The 20494-nt window shown below is 46.8% G+C and overlaps 1 protein-coding gene across 1 annotated transcript; it reads right to left on the minus strand.

Annotated features, from left to right (window-relative positions):
• Positions 1-697: 697 nt before the first annotated feature.
• Positions 698-19747, minus strand: CPNE9 (copine family member 9). Its single transcript, XM_054504616.2, has 21 exons — positions 19417-19747; positions 18843-18883; positions 18682-18728; positions 18456-18559; positions 17920-17956; positions 17696-17698; positions 17335-17411; positions 13621-13684; positions 13402-13505; positions 13051-13155; positions 11185-11226; positions 10791-10866; positions 10629-10682; positions 10156-10217; positions 9384-9430; positions 8294-8475; positions 7908-8035; positions 3761-3863; positions 3109-3166; positions 2663-2736; positions 698-1015 (listed from the first exon to the last, which is right to left on the minus strand). Exons 1-21 carry the CDS (start codon positions 19482-19484, stop codon positions 830-832), a joined length of 1662 nt encoding a protein of 553 aa, XP_054360591.1. The 5' UTR covers positions 19485-19747; the 3' UTR covers positions 698-829.
• Between the last annotated feature and the right edge of the window lie 747 nt (positions 19748-20494).

Consider the following 20494-nt stretch of genomic DNA (forward strand, 5'->3'; position numbering starts at 1 on the left):
CTTGCATTCGACCCACTATAATGTATATATTTTCATAAATAATGTTTTCTGTAAAACATCCTAATAAAAGCAACACTCCAGAAAGATGTTTGCTGGTTAAGATCTTGGGATCTGGAGTCAAACTGATGAGTTCTCTTCAAAAGGCGACTTAACCTTTCTGAGCCTCAGTTTCCTGATGTATAAAGTGGAGATAAGATATAGTGCTCACCTCACAGGATTGTTGTGAGGATTAAATAAGAATATGCTTGTAAATCGCCTCCATATGTAATGAATACTCAAGTATATAGCTGTTTTTATTATCCTCATTAAAAGATTCAGGATAAATGGATCAGAGCAGAATTAGACAGTCATTGGAAAGCTGACCCCTTTTGAGGTCAGGAATCCCTTTGAGAACCTGATGAAAGCTATGGGCCTCTCTTCAGAAAAAAACATGCACACAAAGTTTCACTTATCATTTCTTAAAGTGTTTGAAGAATGTCTGAAGATGTGATTGGATGGATGGGTGATAGGATGGGGATGAACCCTAACTGAAGCTTTTTTTGCTCACTTCTATTGGTGTGGCCCCAGGCTCCCAGGTCCCCCACTCTCCTTCCCCAAGAACCATGAGACAGAGGTGGAGTAAAGATCAGCTTTATTATAGGCATGAAGGCAGGGAGGTGGTGACAGTGCCAGGCCCTTCTATGGGTGAGGGGACAGAGGGCTCGACCAGCCAGCACTGATCCTCTAAGCTGGACTCAGTAAGGTCCAGGGCTCCAGGTGCCTCTGGCTTTCAGCAGAAGCAGTGGGTGGGCAGGCAAGCAGGCTGCTAGTTACGGAATAGGTAGGCTCCTCAGGGCTGTTCTGGAGCAGGAGTTGGTCTGGAGTTGGCAGGAGGTGGGGGGCGAGGTTGGATATCCCTGGTGCGCATGTAGGACAGCAGCTGCTCTGGGATCTCAGCCAGCACGTCCTTGGCTAGTCGGGCCATACTCAGCACCTGGTTTCCTGACCGGTCAACATAGTCTCGGAATGGGACGAACTGGGACAGGCACAGACAACCAGGTGTGGGTAATGGCCGGGGAAGAGAGGAATGGGAAGGGGAGCAGTAAGGAGGTTTCCTCTTTGACTCCTAACATCTCTTTCCAAATATCACACTATCTCTTCCCCCCACCCATTTTGGACAGCTTTCCACATTTACTTTCTCCCCACCCCCTTTTTTTCACCTTCTATTCACCTTCAACCCACTCCAGTTTGGCTTCACTCAGTACTGACACTGCTCTTGCCAGTGTAATAGCCCTTATGTTACCAAATCAGTCCAGTGGGCAATAATTGTCAGTCTTCATCTTGCTTGACTTCTCTTTAGCTTTTCATTACATTTGACCATACTCTTCCTACTAGACACATCCCACTCTTGACATACCACACTCTTCTGGATTTTCTCGTTCTTCCTGGATGCTCCTCCCTGTCACCCCCATTCCTCTGGGATCTACCTGATCCTAAACCTGGTCACTTCTCTCTCTCAGTTCTCTTCCTGGGTGATTTCATATACTTACATGACTTTAAAAACTGTACTCTGATGACTCCCAAATTTATACATCCATCCCTGGCCTCTTGTTTAAGGTCCAGAGCCACATATTTAGTTGCCCATATCACATCTCCATTCATTTGTCTTAGATATCTCAAACCCAGTGTGTTCACAACTGAGTTCTGGCCCTTTCTTCCAAATCTGTTCCTCCCCCAGGCTTCCCCTTCCCAATAAATGGGACTATCACTCATTCAGTTGCTCAAGCTAGAAAACTGAGAGTCATCCTTAAAGCCGTCCTCACTCCTCATCACCATTTAATCAAAGCATCAACTCTTGTAAAATTTTCTTAAATAATCTTTTGAACCTGCTTCTTCTCTCCATCCTCATTGCTTCCATTCCTGTCCAGATCCCAGTCATCTCTCCTCTGCTACTTCAAAGGCTTCTTCACTGACAGGTCTGTCTACTTGCCATCTCTCTCAACCTGCTGCTGTCAACCCTCCATGCAGCAGAGCTCCTCTGAAAATGCAAGTCTGACCACCTCAGTCCCCTATGTAAAATCCTTCAAGAGATTTCTAATCCTTTAGAACAAAACTCCAAATCTTCATCATAACCAACAAGGCCTTGGTTCCCTCTTCTTCGCATTTCCTGGGATCCTGCCCCTGGCCTCTCGCCTTTTCCATGTTTGGGCTTATTCTTCTGAGCCTCAGGGCCTTTGCATGTGCTGCTTCTCTACCTGCAATGTTTAGGTAGAGCAACCCTCCTTTAGGTTTTAGCTCAAATGTCATTTCCTTATAGAAGCCTTCCCTGACTACCCTGCTAAATCAGGTCCCTGTTATAGGACCTACATATATATATAGTGGCATTTGCTGTTCCTCTGGAGCACTTGTCACAATCTAATAGAGATTTAGCTGTGTGATTATTATTGGTTGCCTCCACTAGAGGGTGGGGGCTTTGGGGATCTTCTATACTATGGATCCAGAATGGCTGCAGCAACCTGCCTGTTTCTCAAAAAGAATTTGTTCAATGAATGCAGGACAGCTGGAAGAGTAATGGGGAGAAAGGTAGATGATTAAGAAGACAGTATGGGAGAGTGGCTGCCAACTTAGCCTGTCTTTCCCACTGTGCCTTTTGGCTCCATGACTTCTCCCTGGTTAGATCTACCTGAACGATGTCCCGTTCTGCATAGCGTCCCCTAGAGGACACGCGCACGTCATCACCATCCAGCTCTTCCATTGCTGCAGAGAAGACACTCTTCAGCTGATTGCCCTCTCCCACACCAAACCCATGCTACCCCCCTCCTTGTTAGCTCCACTTCGGAGTCATCATGAGAATATTTAGTGGTTGTATTCAAGTCCTAACAAATTTTAGGCACTGTTATGGAGTTGTTATTATGCATTCCATCCACCAAGGAACCCCAAGAAGGAAGTATTCATATCAACAGCCTTGGTTATGATAAAGAAATAGGTTCAGAGAAGGTCTGTGACTTGGCCAAGGTCCAGCACAGGCATCCATCTTATCTTTTATGTTAGACAGGCCTGGGTGCCCAGATCCTCCCCTATTTTCCCCAGTTTTTGGTCTCATTCTTGGACACCCATGATCCTACTCACCTTCAAACATGGCTGGTCCCACACCGACAATAATGATAGACATGGGCAGTGAGGAGGCCTGTGAGGGAAAGAGGTTGAATGGTTGGGGTGAGCAATCATAACAATGGAGGTGACTACTGGGGACAATTCTCTGTGCATGTATCATGTTTCTGTACATCTTGCAAGCAGAGGCACTGATTCTCTTTGTTTCAGACTATCTTTTCAAGGACATCTGCATATCAAACAGCCTTGAAAGATAAAGTGTGTTCCTTTGGAGCAAAGGGCAGGTTTGTTTACTATTCAGTTTAATAAAGTATCTCACACCAGAACAAAGGGCAGGCATGCTTACTGCCCATTATAAAAGATTCAGATACCCTAAGCTCAGGGTTTCTGACCTACAGTGCATCCCACTGTGACTGCAGGTGTCATTTGACCCTCCTCACAACATCTTGTGGGAACTGGGACTTAGAATCAAAGCAAATGCTGATAATTGAGCTACTACTATGGCTGAGAATAACAAAGTCCTTTGTCTCCAATCAGGAGTCTTGTGTCTTCTGCCAGCATCCATGAAACTGGAGGGCTAATTTGTTAGCTTGCAAGTAGGGTAAAACCTCAAACCCTTCACAGTTATTAACAGTGCCCCTCCCTGCCAAGCCCTCCTCCTTAAACTCACACTGACAATGGCCTCCTTGGTCTGCATCATGTCAGAGATTACCCCATCAGTGATGATGAGCAGAACGTAGTATTGGGAACCATCAGAGATTTTGGCTGCAGCCCTGGTTGAGAGTCCAAGATCAGAATCCAGCTGAAAGTCCAGAGTCCAAGGGAACACCCTACCCCTAAAGCTTCCACCACCACTGTATAAGCAATGGGCAAGGATTGGGGTTTCTGAAGCTCATGCTCCTTCCCTAAACCTGGATGCCTGCCCCTGCCTGATATCCCTCCAGTAACATTTATGGAGAACTTACTTTGGTAGTTACTGTGTTATGGTAGGCACTGGAGGTACACAATGAGAAAAAACAAATTCATCCCAGCCATCTCGAGGGAGGACATTAATCCCAGAATCACAGAAATAGGTATAATTACTCTTGTGATGAGTACTGTGATGGAAAGGGACACCGCTATGACAGTGTCTAGTAGGGGATCCTGACATGGTCCAGCAGGTCAGTGAAGGCTTATTTAAGGAAACAATGTTTAAGGATGAAGGAGAGGCTAAGCAAGGGGGAGGAACAAAGGGAACAGCACAGATAAGGGCTTTGTGATGGGACTGAAGGAGGCCCACTGTGTCTGGAGCCCAGAAAGTGAGGGAAGCAAAGTGGGCCATGTGGCTGAGGTGGGGTAGGGGCCAGATCACACAGGGCTTTGACAGCCCCTAGGAAGATTTTGGTTTTTATACAAGGGCAAGACCAAAGGCTAAAGGCCTCCTTTCTTCCCTTTCTCACCCATTTCTTCTTTCTTCCTTCTCCCCTCTGCTGACCACCTCCCACTGCCTATGCTGCTGGGTCCTTAGCCAGTCTAACAGCTGCTCCCAAGCTCCTTTCCCTTCTCTCACCATCAATCTTTGAATCCAAGATTTTTCTATCTGAAAAGGACTTCAGAAGCCATTGGGTCCAGTCCCCTTATTTTACATATAAGAAACATGAGACCTTCAGAGGGCACAAAGGTCATGGTACATCCTGGTCTCTTGACTCCCAGTCTTAGGCACTGAGTAGGTTGGAAAGGATGGAGTTGCACTACCCAGTAAGGCAGACCCTGGCCACATGTGACTACTGAAATTTAAATTAATTAAGTTAAATAGAAGTAAATATTTGGTTTCTTGTTCACCCAAGCTACATTTCAAATGCTCAGTAAAAGAGCCCAACTAAGCCTAAAGCCTGAGCTCTTGATTCCTTCACTCTCCATTCCTGGCCTGTTCTTTAGATACTCCTCCATATATGTGGTACATTCTGGTCATAATATTACTGTTTACTGTTTCCTGAGCTTGCCTCTTTATGACTGTTTTTTCACATGCTGTTCCTTCTGCCAGGCCTACTCTGCATCTCTTTTTCTGATAAAGTCCAACTTGCCCTCTAGACCCAGCTAAGAATTCCCCTCCACAAGTTAGGCTCCCTTGGGTCTTTCAGACTAGGTTATACCCTCCCTCCTCTCCCTCTGCCTTCTAGGATACCACCCACCAATTTGGGCTGTCAGCCCTTCCACATGGGTTTTCACACCCATGAGGGTACCAGCATGTGTGCCCAGGGAGACCCAAGGTCACAGGATACCTGGAGCATCCATTCTACTGTATGATCTGGTGGATAAAGCTAGATGACTCTAAGTATACTTAAAACACTTTTTTTCTCCTCCAAATTAAAGCAAACATGGATACAACATGAGGAGGATGTAAAATTTGCATGAATTTTTAAGATAAATATGGTGACTTCAAAGACATTTTCAGCCTGGTTGCTTTCAGCTGTGCCCCTAAGATTCCCCTGGGGGAAGCAATCACTTGCCTTTGCCAACAGGCAACTTGCTGGGAAAGTCTGGGAAGCTCTGGCCTATGGAAAGTAATGATTTATTTATATTTCTGTCTCCTGCACCAAGGCAGGAGCTCCCAAGGGCAGAGACTAGATGTGATTCATCTGTGAGTCTCCAGTGCCCCAGCAGAGAACTGAGCATACAGCAGATGCCCTTTGAATAGTAATAATGATAATAATAGTAACAGTAATAGCTGACACTTATAGCAGTTATGATGTGGCAGGCACTAAGAGCTTGACATATATTAATTTAGTTAACCTTCACAAAAACCCTATGATATTACTATTATTATTATCATTTTACAATTGAGGAAACAGGCATAGAAAGGTTCAGGGTCTTGCTCAAATTCACACAGCTAGGGAGTGGTAGAGTGGGTGTATCGACTTAGTTAGTCTGGCCCCACAGCCCACATTCATGCTACATTGCCTCTTTATTGAATGTTTATTCAATGAATGAATGAATGAACTAAGATAAAATTAAGAAATCTGTTTAATAACAACAAAAATATGCTCAGTCTCCAATACTAAGTGAAAAAATCAGTAGTGAACTATTACATGTATTTTTTTAAGTTTATTTATTTTTTAGTAATCTCTACACCCAGTGTGGGGCTCGAACTCACAATCCCGAGGCCAAGAGTCGCATGCTCTTCTGACTGAGCCAGCCAGGCCCCCCTGCATGTAATTTGACTGCAATTATGGATTCATAAGGAAAAAACTGTCAAGAACTGTATATGCATCCATATTCCCATGGGCAGTATTCTGGGTGATCTCTTATTTTATTTCTCCATCCTTGAAATTTTTTACAGCAATGTTATGTTACTTTCATAATTGAAAGAAACTATTATATTCATTATGAATTACATAAACAATCTTTATCAGGGAAAAGGGAAGTCTATAGGCATATAAACCTCCCTGAAATCCTTCCATTTGTATTCTCTTTTTTTGCTTAATCTTTTTACTTTCAAGCTTTCTGAGGTACTTTTTTTAGCTAGGTCTCTTCTATTCAGCATATTGTAGGATTTACTTATTATTTTATTGCTTTATTCAATCAGAGAATCTTTTTCTTTTTTTTTTTAATGATTTTTTTTTAAGATTTTATTTATTTATTTATTTGAGAGAGACAGAGAGAGAGAGAGAGAAACAGCATGAGAGGGGATAGGGTCAGAGGGAGAAGCAGGCTCCCTGCTGAGCCAGGAGCCCGATGTGGGACTCGATCCCAGGACTCCGGGATCATGACCTGAGCCGAAGGCAGTCGCTTAACCAACTGAGCCACCCAGGCGCCCTCTTTTTCTTTTAATAGGTGAACTTATCCAATTTATGTTTAGTGACATATGTTTGGTTTTAGTTCTGTCATTTTATTTTATTTGCCTTTTAAAAAGTGATTTGATATGTGATCTTGTTTTTTTTTTTATTCTGAAAATTTGGAGTTATTTTTTTTAAGTGTTTATTTGTTTATTCATTTAAGTAATCTCTACATCCAACGTGGAGCTCAAACTCACAACTCTGAGGGGCGCCTGGGTGGCTCAGTCGGTTAAGGGGCTGCCTTTGGCTCAGGTCATGATCTCAGGGTCCTGGGATCGAGCCCCGCATCTGGCTCCCTGCTCAGTGGGAAGCCTGCTTCTCCCTCTCCCACTCCCCCTGCTTGTGTTCCCTCTCTCGCTCTGTCTCTCTCTGTCAAATAAATAAAATCTTAAAAAAAAAAAAACAAAAAACAAAACAACTCACAACTCTGAAATCAAGAGTCACAGACTCTTCTGACTGAGCCATCCAGATGCCCCTGGAATTACTCTTTTATTTTTAGAAGTTACTTTCCTATTTTTTAATCTACCATGTATTGAGCACTTACTAAGGGCCAGACACTGCTAATAATTCTTAATTTGTTATCTAATTTTAACCTCCCAATAACCCTATAAAGAAGTGCTATTGTTATCCTTATACCCATTTGTAGGGATAAAATGGGGACTTAGGCTGAGTTGCTTAAGGTCACATGGTTGGTGAGGGGTGTAGCCAGGTCTGATGCCAAAGCTTGTGCCTTAATTATTGTGTTATAGGACCATCTCTCTTTTCCCCAAACTTGAGGCCTGAATTGTTGTTCCCAAAGAGTGGGGTTGGGGTAGTTTGTTCACACCCTCTCTACCCCAGAATAAGGCATTTATCTCTTTATATCAGAGCCTGGCCAACACTGAAAATTTTACCCTTTCGCCAAAGCCCAGGTTCACCCAAGAGTGGTCTTGACTATCCTTGGGAAGTCAGTCCCCTGTCTGGGTCCCCTCAGTCCTCCCAGCCCCCACCCAGTTCCCTTACCTGGCAACCTGGTTGATGACAGGAGCAAAGTAGGTGGGCCCATAGAGCTGCACTGTGCGCAGGCTCTGAAAGTAGCTCTCCAACACACCTTCAATGCCCGCACAGTTGGGATCCTCATCATTGTTGTTCTGTCAGGAAAGATGCCTTGCTAGGCTGAACCATGCTGCGTATACCCAGGAGTACTCTGATCCCAGCTCACTCCTTCTTTTTTCCATCTCTCTCTCTCTCATGCTCCCCTCCAAACTCCAGCCCTGCTCCCCTCCCTGCTCTGCTCCCCTCTCATAGTTTCCCGGTCCTCTGCAGGTACTTGATCCTGAGAAGAAATTCACCAACTTGAGTGGACCAGATGCCAGGGCATGGAGCGTAGGCTCCGGCCTATACTATACCAGGGGGAACTGGTGGGAGATCCGTCCCTCTGGAGGCAGTTTGGCCCCAAAGCCATAGGCTGGGAAGAGCTTGTCACTGTCATAGTCCTGGATGATTTCTCCCACTGCCTTGAGGGCCATGGCATAGGCGCTGAGTTGGTAGGGACTCATGTAGTGCAGGGAGGTGGGCTGCAGAGGATTCCCTGTAGGGACACAGGACCCCCAGCTTCATGGTCACCTTGATCATTTATCTATTCACCTGTCCATCCATGTATACATCCAACCGCCTATACATTCACCCACTCTTTACCCATGTACTCCCTCATTATTTTGCCCAGTCGTCCATATGTTCATTTATCCGTCTATCCATCCACCAACCCCTATATTTATCAAACAATTTATCCACTTACCCACATATCCATTCTTCCATCCACTGGACATAAATCCATCTTTCAATCTACCCATCCATTTCTAGCCATCTTCCTCTCCATTCTCTTATCCAGTATCTACCCAGCTACCACCCACCCATCATTCCTATTCATTTCCATTCATTCTGTCTTCATATGGATTCATCCACCTATCCACTCTCATTCATTATCCTGTCTACTTACCTGTTATTTCTCCAATTTAAACATCTGTCCATTTGTCCACCTGCATGCCTATTCATGCATCCACTTGTCCAACCTATTGTACTCACTCACTAACCCAACTACCTACTTGGTTTATTCATCTATTTACCTACCCAGTCATTACTCACTCACATTTACTGCTTCATTTCTCCTTACACTCCTATTATCTCCCATCCATTCATTTACTCATCCACTTCTTGAGATATCTCTCCTTTCAACTTTTTAAAATTGACACACCTTTTTTCTTTTACCCTCTGTCCCCCATTATACCCAATAATCTCCTCCCAAAACTCCTGTCCCAGTACCAGCCTGGCTGGGCTTTGCCTCAAGCCTGGGCTTACTGGGTAGGTGAACTCTTAACTGACTGAGCCACCCAGGCACCCCTCGGTAGGTGAACTCTTATCCCCAGGTCAGAATCCAGGCCAATCCCTAATGAATTCCTTAGAATTCCTCCATACCCCATTCCCCCATCCATGCCTCACCATTAGAAGCTGTGAAGTCAATGGCTACTGTGAAGTTCAGCTGTGTCCTGTTGGGGAAGTAGATCAATTGAGAAGTGAGGGACATACTTACTATATCAGGATTTCTCAAACACTAGTGTGCATACGAATCACCTGGAGATAGTGTTAAAATGCAGATTCTGGTCTGGATGATCTGTGTGGAGCCTGAAATTCTACATTTCTAACAAACTCCCAGATGATGCCAATGCTGCTGGTCCATGGAGCACACTCTGGGTAGCAGAATTAAATGCCTACTGTGTGACAAGTGTATGTAATTTATGTCATTTAACTTAATCTTTACTATAGCCCTGAAGTAGTAATTAACATTTCCATTTTGCATAGGAGAAAAGTGAGCTTCAGAGAAGCAAAGTACTTTACCCACGTCTGCCTACCACTACTGAGCCAAAAGGAATGTCCTCTTTGGTCTGCTTGGGTTTTCCCTCTCTCTTGGTCTCTTCCTGTTGCCTGGCCATGATTTTTATTTGGACCCCAGTCAGGTTACTGGGGCCATCTTTGAAGACCACCTGTCTCGCATCTTCCCATGGGAGGACTGGAAGCTAGGGATGAAAGTCAGCTTCATGAAGAAAACTAAGATGGGCAACATTATGCATTTTACAGAGCACTTTATAGTTTGCCAAGTGTTTAAAAGTTTATCTCCATGGACCCTAACCATTCATAAATATGAAAACTGAGGCTTAGAACTGGGAGTAACTCAATGCTGGTCTTTCAGCCCAGAACCTGGCCTGTGACTCACCCTCCCTTGATGTAATCAACAAAAGTGAATTCAGAGTCCACAGAAAAGGAGAGCAGCGTCACCTGTGGGGCAAAGAGACAGCCCTGCTACTTTGGAAAGGGCAGTTGGGTGGCAGAAGGCAGAGAGGCACATGATTCCACCCCCTACTGCACACTCCCCAACCCTGTCTAATTTCTGAAAGGGCAAAAAAGAGGAAGCTGTCAGAAACATATTTGGATTTTCAAAAGTGTATTAAATTGGGAAATACAACTTAAGTTTAAAAAAAATCTGCAAAACAGTAATGAGCAAACCATTTTCCTCAGGTGAGAAATCAAAAGAAAACAAAAAAAACTTAAATGGAGCCACCTTGGGCCCAACGTTACTATATCCAAGTAATCTGTGCCCACAGCCTTCCCCCAACATTCATCATACTATGTCAGTGGGAATAGAAACAGAAGGATCTAGGGAGGGCCAGAGCTCCAGGGAACACTCACAGTTCCTGAATTGACATATTTCTTCTTCTTACATTTCTTCCGAGGGTTAAGTACCTAAGTGAAGAAGATAACAGTGATGGTGGGAAACAGAGGAAGGGAGCTACAGACTGAGCACACTGGGATGGAGGGCCTGGGCAACCTGGACAGAGCTGGAGTTCTCACCTCATACACTGTGAACTGGTTCTGGGCCTTGCTCAGCTCCCGGTAGCTGGTGGTGAACTCACCGATGAAGTCATGGCTGCAGTGAGGCCGGGGTGGGTGAGCAGCAGCTACTGTTGGCTTGGAACCAGCCCTGAAACTAGTCTTTTGCCCCCATTATCCCTTGCCTCTACTTGGGCTGCAGGGCACTGGGGTTGGGGCCAGAAGAGAGGCCAAGTTAAGGGGGAGAGAAGGAAGATCCAACTGAGAGGGTCAGTTGTACTCAAGGTCCTGGCATCTATTATCACCCTTCTTGACTCCCAAGACCACTTTGGTTTCCTAGTGAATGTACTACATATTATAGGAAGCTGTTTAAATTAACTACAAAAGAAGACAGTACTATGTGGGGCAGTTCTACCTTCCATCCCGGTCCCAGTCGTACACATCAATCTTCACTGTTCTGAAATGCAGGAGATAAACATAGGCTAGCATGTATGATAAATCCTAGAGACACCCTCACCTACTTAACCATTCACAAATCATCCTCCCATACACGCATCTGTTTTTCCTTCAACCTTCCTCCCATCAGTGCATCCAACCTATTTATTCATTCATCAGTCCATGCACATACCCAACTATCTATTGCCACTGCCATTATTTCTTCCACTGCTATTTGTACCACTATTACTATTCTTTACTACTACTTGTTGAGTCTTACTATATTCTAGGCATTGTTACCAGTGCTTTTGTGGATTGACTCATTTGATTTAACAACCATCCTAAAAAGTAAGCACTTACTATAAGGTAAATACTATTATTCTTATTTTTGGATAAGGAAACTGAGGTGCAAAAAAAACAGTAACTTGACTAAGGACTATAACTAGTAAGTGATTGAGCTGAGATTTAAACTCAGACATCCTGGGGTGCCTGGGTGGCTCAGCTGGTTAAGCGACTGCCTTCGGCTCAGGTCATGATCCTGGAGTCCCGGGATCAAGTCCCGCATCGGGCTCCCTGCTCAGCGGGGAGTCTGCTTCTCCCTCTGACCCTCCCCCCTCTCATGCTCTCTCTATCTCATTCTCTCTCTCAAATAAATAAATAAAATCTTAAAAAAAAAAAAACTCAGACATCCTGGCTCCAAAGACTTTGTTCTTAAGTACTATGCCTAAGTCCTCCTATATGTCCATATATCTGTGTTGCAGTTACAACTATCTATCCACGTAGCCACCCACTTACCCATACATTAGCCAATCTAATTACTTTTTAATACCTATCTTTATCCACCCATCTAATTATACATCCAGGCATACACTGACTTACTGATGTATGCAAGCATCCATCTCTCTGTCCATTCAGCTATTTTTTTTTTAAAGATTTATTTATTTATTTATTTATTTGAGACAGAGCGAATGAGAGAGAGAGAGCACATGAGAGGGGGGAGGGTCAGAGGCAGAAGCAGACTCCCTGCCGAGCAGGGAGCCCGATGCGGGACTCGATCCAGGGACTCCAGGATCATGACCTGAGCCGAAGGCAGTCGCTTAACCAACTGAGCCACCCAGGCGCCCCATTCAGCTATCTAACCAAACACCCATCTATCACATTTGTCCATATGATCATCCATTCACCTACATAACCAACCATGTATGTGCCCATCCATCCTTCCACCCACTTACCTATCTTCATACTGTCCATTTATTAGTTCATATGGTCAGCCTATCCATCTACTTTACACTCATTAATCAACTAATTAATCTACTGGTCCTTCCATCCATCTACCATCCATTCACCAATCCACCTTTTGCTCTACCTATTTATCCTCCTGCTTTTTCAGTCATCCCTCTGCCTCTCCAGCCACCTAACAATCTCTCATATACCCATCCATCTATTTGTTCATCCATTAATCTATCCATCATTTGTCCATCTGCTGATCTGCCCATCAGTCCACTTATCCACTTATCTGTTACCCATTCATCCATCTCCCCTTCTACCCACCAGTCCTTTTACACATCCATACATATACCCATCCATTCATTCACCAGCTTATCCATCCATCTGACCCTCCACCCATGTATCTGTTTATTCATTTGTTCATTTGCCCTTTCATCTACCCATCTACCCTTCCATCCTCCTATTCATCTATGTGGCCATCCATTTGCTTCCCCATCTACCTATCTCCATGCCCAAAACTGTTTCACCAGGCAGGATCCTCCAAAACTATTGTCTGGGGCTCAGGAATCCCATTCTCATGCCCTTGTTCCCTTACTCCCTAGATTACACTGAAGCAGACCTGTCATAGTCTCCATTGCACAATGCCCGCACAGGGATGCTGAAGGGTTGCCACACAGGATTCAGTGTGTTTTTCACAACCTCCGTCTTGTGGCAGATGGTGAACCTGGAGAGGAGCAAGAGGACTGGAACCTGCCTTGGGGCAGGACTGAGCCCAGAGATAGGGCCTCATACTATTGGAGATTCCTGGGATTTCCCCACTTGTTAAGCACATATTGTGTGCTGCCTTGAGTGAATTCTGAGGTCAGGTCCTGGTAGAGTTTAAGATGCCCACATCCAGCCTGAGAGCCCTAATGGGCCCATGGTCACAGCAGGGCAGGGGTGGGTGCCACTGGAGAAGACATTAACTCACGTGCCATCCTCATTGCTCCTATAGAACACAAGGAAGGGGTCTGACTTTCCAAAGAAATCCTTCTTGTCCAGCTTGTTTGCACAAAGTTGCATGGTGGCAATGTCCTAGGGATGAAATTTGGCTGTTGACACCCAAATTGTTCATAGCCTCAAACAGTCCACTAAAGGGAGTTTAGGAGAGAAGGGAGCCTTGTGGGTCTAGTATATGGCCCTTACTGACCCGACAATTGCTAAGCTCCTCTGCAGTCAGCAGTATGGTCCCACACTTCTTGCCTGGTACACCCCTGGAAGCAGAAAAAGCCTCTTTGTCAGGGGAGTGAGAGTAGGCAATGAAGAATGGGGTAGCTAATCTGGGATTAGGTGGGCCAGGGGATTCAATATGCCATTTCCTGACAGTCCCCTAAATGTATCCCTTTCTGCCCTGTGTGGTTCCTTGTGGGGAAGGGCCTGACTTTGATAGGGAAGGGGTCTGTAGTCTGAAAGGAAGGGGCTAATCTGGCCTAGGTGGACGTGTTATAATGGTAGCATGGGAAAGACATAGGATTTAAAGTCCTGAGTAAGTTATTTCCTCTTTTGGGGGTCCTAGTTTCCTCTACTATGAAATGGGAATCATGCCTACCTGTCAGGGTTGTGAAAAGATCTGAATGAGTGCATGGAAGGACAAGCAATTGGGAAGCTTTATTGATATGAAGGTGGTTAAATTTGTCAAAGCAGACCTTGGTATCTACTATATGTCAGGCACTGTGCTAGGTATGAATTGGCCAGTTGGCACTTTCCAGTTCTGTACCCTCGGTGAGCTTCCAGAGGGAGGTGGGATGTCAAAGCCAATAGGCAAGTAGAATGTGATGTAGCAGTCCTGAATGAGGGAGAGGATTTTCTATCCAGACCCAGGGCAAAAGGCTGTTTTGTTAGATCAAAGATACTGTGCTTTTGAAGAGTGAAATAAAATGTGAAGAGTGAAATAAAAAAGACAAGGGAAGCTTTATCCTCTCCTGACCCAAGAAGGGACACTTCCATGTATTTGAAGGGTACATATTAGGACACCCATCCCCAAATTGTCTTGCCTTGGGTCTCCAAGTGGTCAGGGACCTTGCTGATATGGGCCTGTGAACCCTGACCCCAAAGGGATCCCAAGTGTGGCAGAGAGAAAGCTAGGTCAGAAGTGTTCTGGGTTCAAGTCCTGGCTCCAATTTATTATGTGATTTTTCCCATCTTTGACATGAATGTTGAACCATTTCTTTGGCTCTTTCAATTTTTGACTGTGCTTTAAAAAGAGTGTAAGGAGTATAGGGACTCTTCACCTGCACACCCAGGAGGACCAAGTCTCTGATCTTACTGCTTTCTCTCTGTTCTTTGCCCCCTTAATGTTTTCCCTCACCTCCTTACCCAGTGTGAATTCCAGTCAATGATTATAATAATCGCTCCCTTGCATCCTACCTCTTATCCATTGCCTTTCTGTCACTTCAGTACACTTATTTGGCAGAACCACAGCCCTAGTTAAATCCCATTCTCTGCCTAGCCTGTACTGCACCTGTGCAACTGAATGAGGCCAGAGGAAAACACACAATCTTGTTAAGTGGCCTCACTTTTTTTTTTCTTTACATCTTATTTATTTAAGTCATCGCTACACTCAACATGGGGCTCAAACTCATGACCCCGAGATCAAGAGTCACATGCTCTACTGACTGAGCCAGCCAGGTGCCCCTAACTGGTCTCATTTTAACTGCATGACCACAAACCTCAAGAGGGTCCTTAATCATACTTCACTCTCCAGTTCGGCTAGATGGCAGTTTCACTCCTCCTCTCTTCTCAAACCTGGAAAGCCTCCTCCCCCATCCTCAGCCAATGACCTTGTTTCCTACTTCACTGACAAAACTGAAGCAACCAGAAGAGAATGTCCACAGACCTACCACCACACCTACCTTGCCTCCAGTATCTTCACCCACGCAACTGTTGCTATAAATGACTATCCGTGTGCCTATTTATCCCTCCACTGTGTGCTACATTCCACACCCTCTTGCCTATACATGGACATCATTCCAGCAATTCTCTCCTTTTTTCTTTATTATGTCAATTTTTCAGTTTCTACTCGGTCATTCCCCTTAACATACAAATGTGGTATAATTTTTCTCATGTTAAAAAATGCAAACCTATTCTGACCTCACTTCCTTTTCCTAACCCTCCTTTTCTCTTCTCTTTGCAACAAAACCCCTTGGAAGATTTCTTGACTTTCATTCCTCTCTTCCATTCTCTTCTAAACCTCTCCAACCAGGCTGTTACCCCCACCTCTTCCTTCAGAACTTCAGACATGCAGCAGCATTTGACATAGCTGGTCACTCTCTCCTCAATACACAAACTTCACTTTGCCTCCAGGACAACACCCCTTCTCTTGGTCCTCCTTCTACTTCATTAATGCTCCTTCTCAGTCTCCTTTTCTAGTTCCAATTCATGGAGTCTTGGTGTTTGGTCTTTTCTTTCTCTGCCCACCCCTTTGGTGATTTCATCTAGTCTTCTGGTCTGAAAGAGCATCTACAACTCATGGATCTTATTGCCTATTTGACATATCTGCTAGGGTGTCTAATAAAAATTATCAAATTCAACAGGAGTCAGAATGAACTCCTGATCAAATCCCCCTGCAATGTACTTCTCCCTCACTTTTTTTTTTAACCATCTTATTTATGGCAACTCCATCCTTCCAGGTGTTCAGGCCAAAGGGTTTGATGTCATCCTTGACTCCTCTTCTCCTCTCACATCCATATTCAACCTGTCAGGAATCTGTTGGCTATACTTTCAAGTTATATCCAGATCTGACCATTTCTTTCCTTCACTGCTGCCACCCTGGATTACTGTAATAGCCTCCCAATGGGATCCCTGCTACTATCTTCATCTACCCAAGGTTTATTCTCAATCCAGAAGCCAGCATTATTCTTTGAAAACATGGTCAGATCATGTCACTCCTCTCTTCAGAGCCTTCCAGTGACTCCCAACTCAGAGTAAAAGCTAGTCTTTATAGTAGCTACAAGGCCCTAAACTGTTCTCCAATCTCGTCTCCTCCTTTCTTCCTCCTTGCTCACTTGGCTATAGCCACACTGGCCTCCTTGCTGCTCTGTGAACATATCAGGCTTTTGCACTGGCCAGCTTCCTCTGCGTGGAACATCCCACATCCAGATACCTGCATGGCTCACTTCCTTACTTCCTACAGGTCTTTGCTCTAAAGTTACCTCTCCATAAAACCTACTTAGCCACTCTGTAGAGTATTGCAAGTCCCACCCACCCAGCATTTCCAATCCTCCTAATTCTGCTCTACTTTGCCTTTTTCCCATAGCACTTAATGTCTTCCAATATATTATACAATTTACTTATTTGTTATGTCTATTTTGTAGTTTCTCCCCCACCTTCTATAGTATAAGCTCCCCAAGGGCAGGAACCTTTGTTATGTTCACCATTACAACCCAAGCCCCTTGAACAGTGGCCGACATAGAGTATATGCCCAATAGTATTTATGGAATGGATGAGTCCCTGGTGCCTAGCACAGGGTATGGCATGCAAAACATTCTAATAAATATTTAGTGAGTAAATACAGTGGAAATTCCAGGGGTCTTGATTTAGTGAGGGGAAGCTTCTCGGAGGAAAAAAGCTTGGAAGTGGACCTTAAGGGTAGAATCAGACTTAGAAAAAGAGTGAGGTGAGAGAGACAGAGACAGACAGGTAGAGACAGAGACGGAGAGAGAGAGGACAAGACAAGACATATCAGGCCTAAGACTGACTTGAACGGAGCCCTGGATATTGGTCTTTCCCAGGAAGATTATGGGAGCCATTGAAGTCTCCCAACCAGGGGAGTCCCAGCCTTCACAGCTATTGGGTCAGCAGTGTCCTTGGGAGGAAAATTTGGGGCCACCCACCCTTCCCCAGCATCCCTTCTTGTTCAGCTCACATGAGGGGTCGCTCTACACGGCTGCCCTGGCCTCCGATCACCTCTCCCAGGGCCAGGAACGCTTGTCCCAGGAAATCCTGCACCAGGACATGGAGTCAAGAAGACCAGGAGTCAAGAAGGCTGGGGATGCAGAGTCCCAGCCTAGCCCTGGTGATACTGCTGCACAGACCAGTGTGTTCCAGGATGGCAGAATGCTAGAAGCATCGCCCTGCCTGTGCTTTAAAGCAGGGGGAAGGAGTCCCCAGGCCAATTCTGCTTCTTGGTCCTGCTGTCAGTTTAAGCTGCTCTCCACAATGCCATCCCACACCTCACCTTCCATTCCACACCCCACCATCCCAAAGCCAGCCCCGTTCAGCCTCACCTTCTGTGTGTCCCACAGGTGGCCGAGAAGGAAGAGGAACAGTGAGTAAAAGGCATGGGTGGGAAACCAAGAGGCAGGAGCATGAGAGGAGGGCCAGGAGGGTGGGTTTGGGGCCCAAGAAGGTGGAGTTGGGGTTGAGGGGTAGGAGGGTTCTAAGGAAGGTTGTTTAACACACTGAGCGCCTCCTGTGTGCCTGGCCAGCCTGCGAGGGGACGCTCGCTCACCGGTTTGGAGATGTTGGTTTTGGAGTCAATGTTGTATCTGGGAAGAGAGTGGAACCAGCATAAGGTGGGGCTGGTGAAAGACAGCCTGGAAAAGGGGTCGTGTTTTGAATACTGGTTAAGATTGTAGGTAGAATGAGGGGCGGCCTTGGATCCAAATTCAGTCAGGATCTCCTTTAGGGCAGGAGTCAGGGTCACAGAAAGTCAGGGATGAGGTCAAGTCTGGGGCCTGCTGGGGGTGGGGTCATACCAGGGCGGGGACCTTGATGGAGCCTGAGCTAAATTAGAGTGCAAAGCTTTGGGCCCAGCTAGGTCTGGGGAGTGAACTGGATTGGATCTGACCTAAAGACAGGGCCAAGCTAGACTTGGGGACAGAGCTAAGACTAGAGTGGAGGCCTTCAGAATGGGACCAAACAGCCTGGTGGAGGAGCCAGGCTGGGAGGCCGGGCTGGGGAGGAGCGAGCCAGAATTTTGTGTGGATCCAGGTCGGGGGGCGGGGGCGGGGGGGGATCCAACCCAGGATTCTGGGCGGGGCTCACACATCAAAGCGCAGGTTTTGCTTTTCCTCAAAGAAGTAGTCCAGGACGAATTTGCGCACAAAGTCTGGGTTCAGCGTGTTGTCAATCACCTCTGTCCGTCCGAACTGGATAGGGGGCGGAGAGTTAGCACGGGGCGGTCGGGGTGGGGGGGGGGGGAGGTGATTCACGGGGGGTGGGAGTTGTGGGGGGGGGCAGCTCTTGGCTGGGAGAGGGCTCTTGGACTCACCTCTCGCCACTCCTGGCTGGCCCGGCTCTGCGTGTAAAGCACCACCACTGCAGGCGAAAGTGGAGGCGGGGAAGGAAGGATGTAAGATTGCCCTGAACCTCTCCCCACCCCTCAGTCACGCTCGGACCCTAGTTCCCCCTCCCGTCCCTGGCGCCTCCTACTGGGGTCGGACTTGGAGAAGGTGTCGAGGTCCAGCAGGTTCCTAGAGAAAGCGACAGACAGATGGACAGAGGGTGGGTCATTCTGGAGCCCAGTGCCTCGACTCTGCCCTGAGTTGGGCACCCGGGGGAGGCATGGGGCTCAAATCGCATCTCCTTGCCTCATTACTATACCCAGTGGAGAGTTGTTGGGGTTGGGGGGGGGGGGGGGGCACGTTGTCAGCACCCTGGACAGCACCGGAAATATCAGCTCAAGAATCATTATCTATGCGTCCACCCTGTCTTCAAGGGCCCAGGAAAGAGGGTTAGCCCCAGAACTTTGTCCTCCTGAGGCCCAGATCCTACTGGATCCCCATGACCCGCTCCTTGAACCCGCAGGCTGAGCTTTTATTTGTGGGTGGAGCTGTTCAAAGAAACCCCCTCCCCGAACCCGCCAGAGACTCTCCTAAGTCTGAATCTGAGATTTTCCGGCCCTGGATGCTTCTTTCCCCCGGGGGTCTGGCCCCTGTCCGCTCCAAGCCCCACAGCCGATTGGGGCAGGGGCAGTGCCTACGCCCTCCCCAGCGCGGCGGCTCACCGGCAGGACACGGTAATTTCAATCTTGGTGGCCGGGACGCTGCGCTCAGAGGCTCCGCTGAGAGACATGGCTGGTCGAGTGGCCGGAGCTGCGGGAGGCTGTGAGACGGGGGCCGCCGGCGCTAGGGGCGGCGGCAGCGGCGGGGCTGGTCCATGTGCCGCCGCTGTAGCGGCGGCGGCGGCGGCTGCACTCCCTCCAGCCCTGCTTGCACTCCCGCGATCGCTCCTTGACTGTGGCCGCCGGCGGCAGCGACTCCAGATGGTAACCTAGCCCCGCCCGGCCCTGCGGGCGGCCCCCGCCCCATTGGAGCAGCCTCGAGCCGGCCGGGAACCTAACCCCGACCCCAAATCCAGCCCAGACCGTGGGAGAGTCCTCCCTGCGCATTTCACCCAGACGAAATCCAAAAAAAAAAAAACAAAAAAAACCCTTCTGAGAACTGTCCGCGGTACTGAAGGGTTTGGGGCACCTGGTGGGCGTTGGGGACGCTTCCTCTTCCTGAGCTGCTCCCTGAACAGTCTGCTTCCCCTTCCCACTTCCGCCCTGCCTAGGTCTTCCAAATAGGAGTTTTACATTTATGCTTATTAGCTGTGTGACCTTGGGCAAGTTACTCAACATCTCTGTGCCTCAGTCTTATCAGTGAAAGGCCGGAATAGCACCTACTTGGGGTGTTGTAAAATTTTGAGATAATCCACATAAAGGACTTAGCTCAGGGGATTATACACAGTAAGTACTAAAGAAATGTTCACCATTATTTCCTTCCTCTGGGCAGTCACATGGGTGACCTCTTTTGTGTTGAGCCAGAACTCAGTAAATGGCAGCTTGATAGCACTCTGAAAGCCCTTTGCCCAAGTCTTTGAACTCTTGACTTCATGATGTTACAGATGCAGAAGACATACTGTGAAGATGCAATCTATCTAGGTCACAGTGCAGATGAAGGTGGTAGTCAGCCAGGTCCATTCTCCCCACACCAATTACTGCCTCCAAAGCCCCAGAAGCCAGTCCCTCCACCAAAGTCAGGGCTTCGTAAGGTAGGGGCCATGAGTCACCTGTACCAGGACTGTGCTCCCTGCAGAACTTG

This window comes from Mirounga angustirostris, unplaced genomic scaffold (assembly GCF_029215605.1).
Source record: "Mirounga angustirostris isolate CCGP_5_RB_7025 unplaced genomic scaffold, mMirAng1.0.hap1 SCAF_1, whole genome shotgun sequence".
In the NCBI taxonomy this organism is placed as follows: Eukaryota; Metazoa; Chordata; class Mammalia; order Carnivora; family Phocidae; genus Mirounga; species Mirounga angustirostris.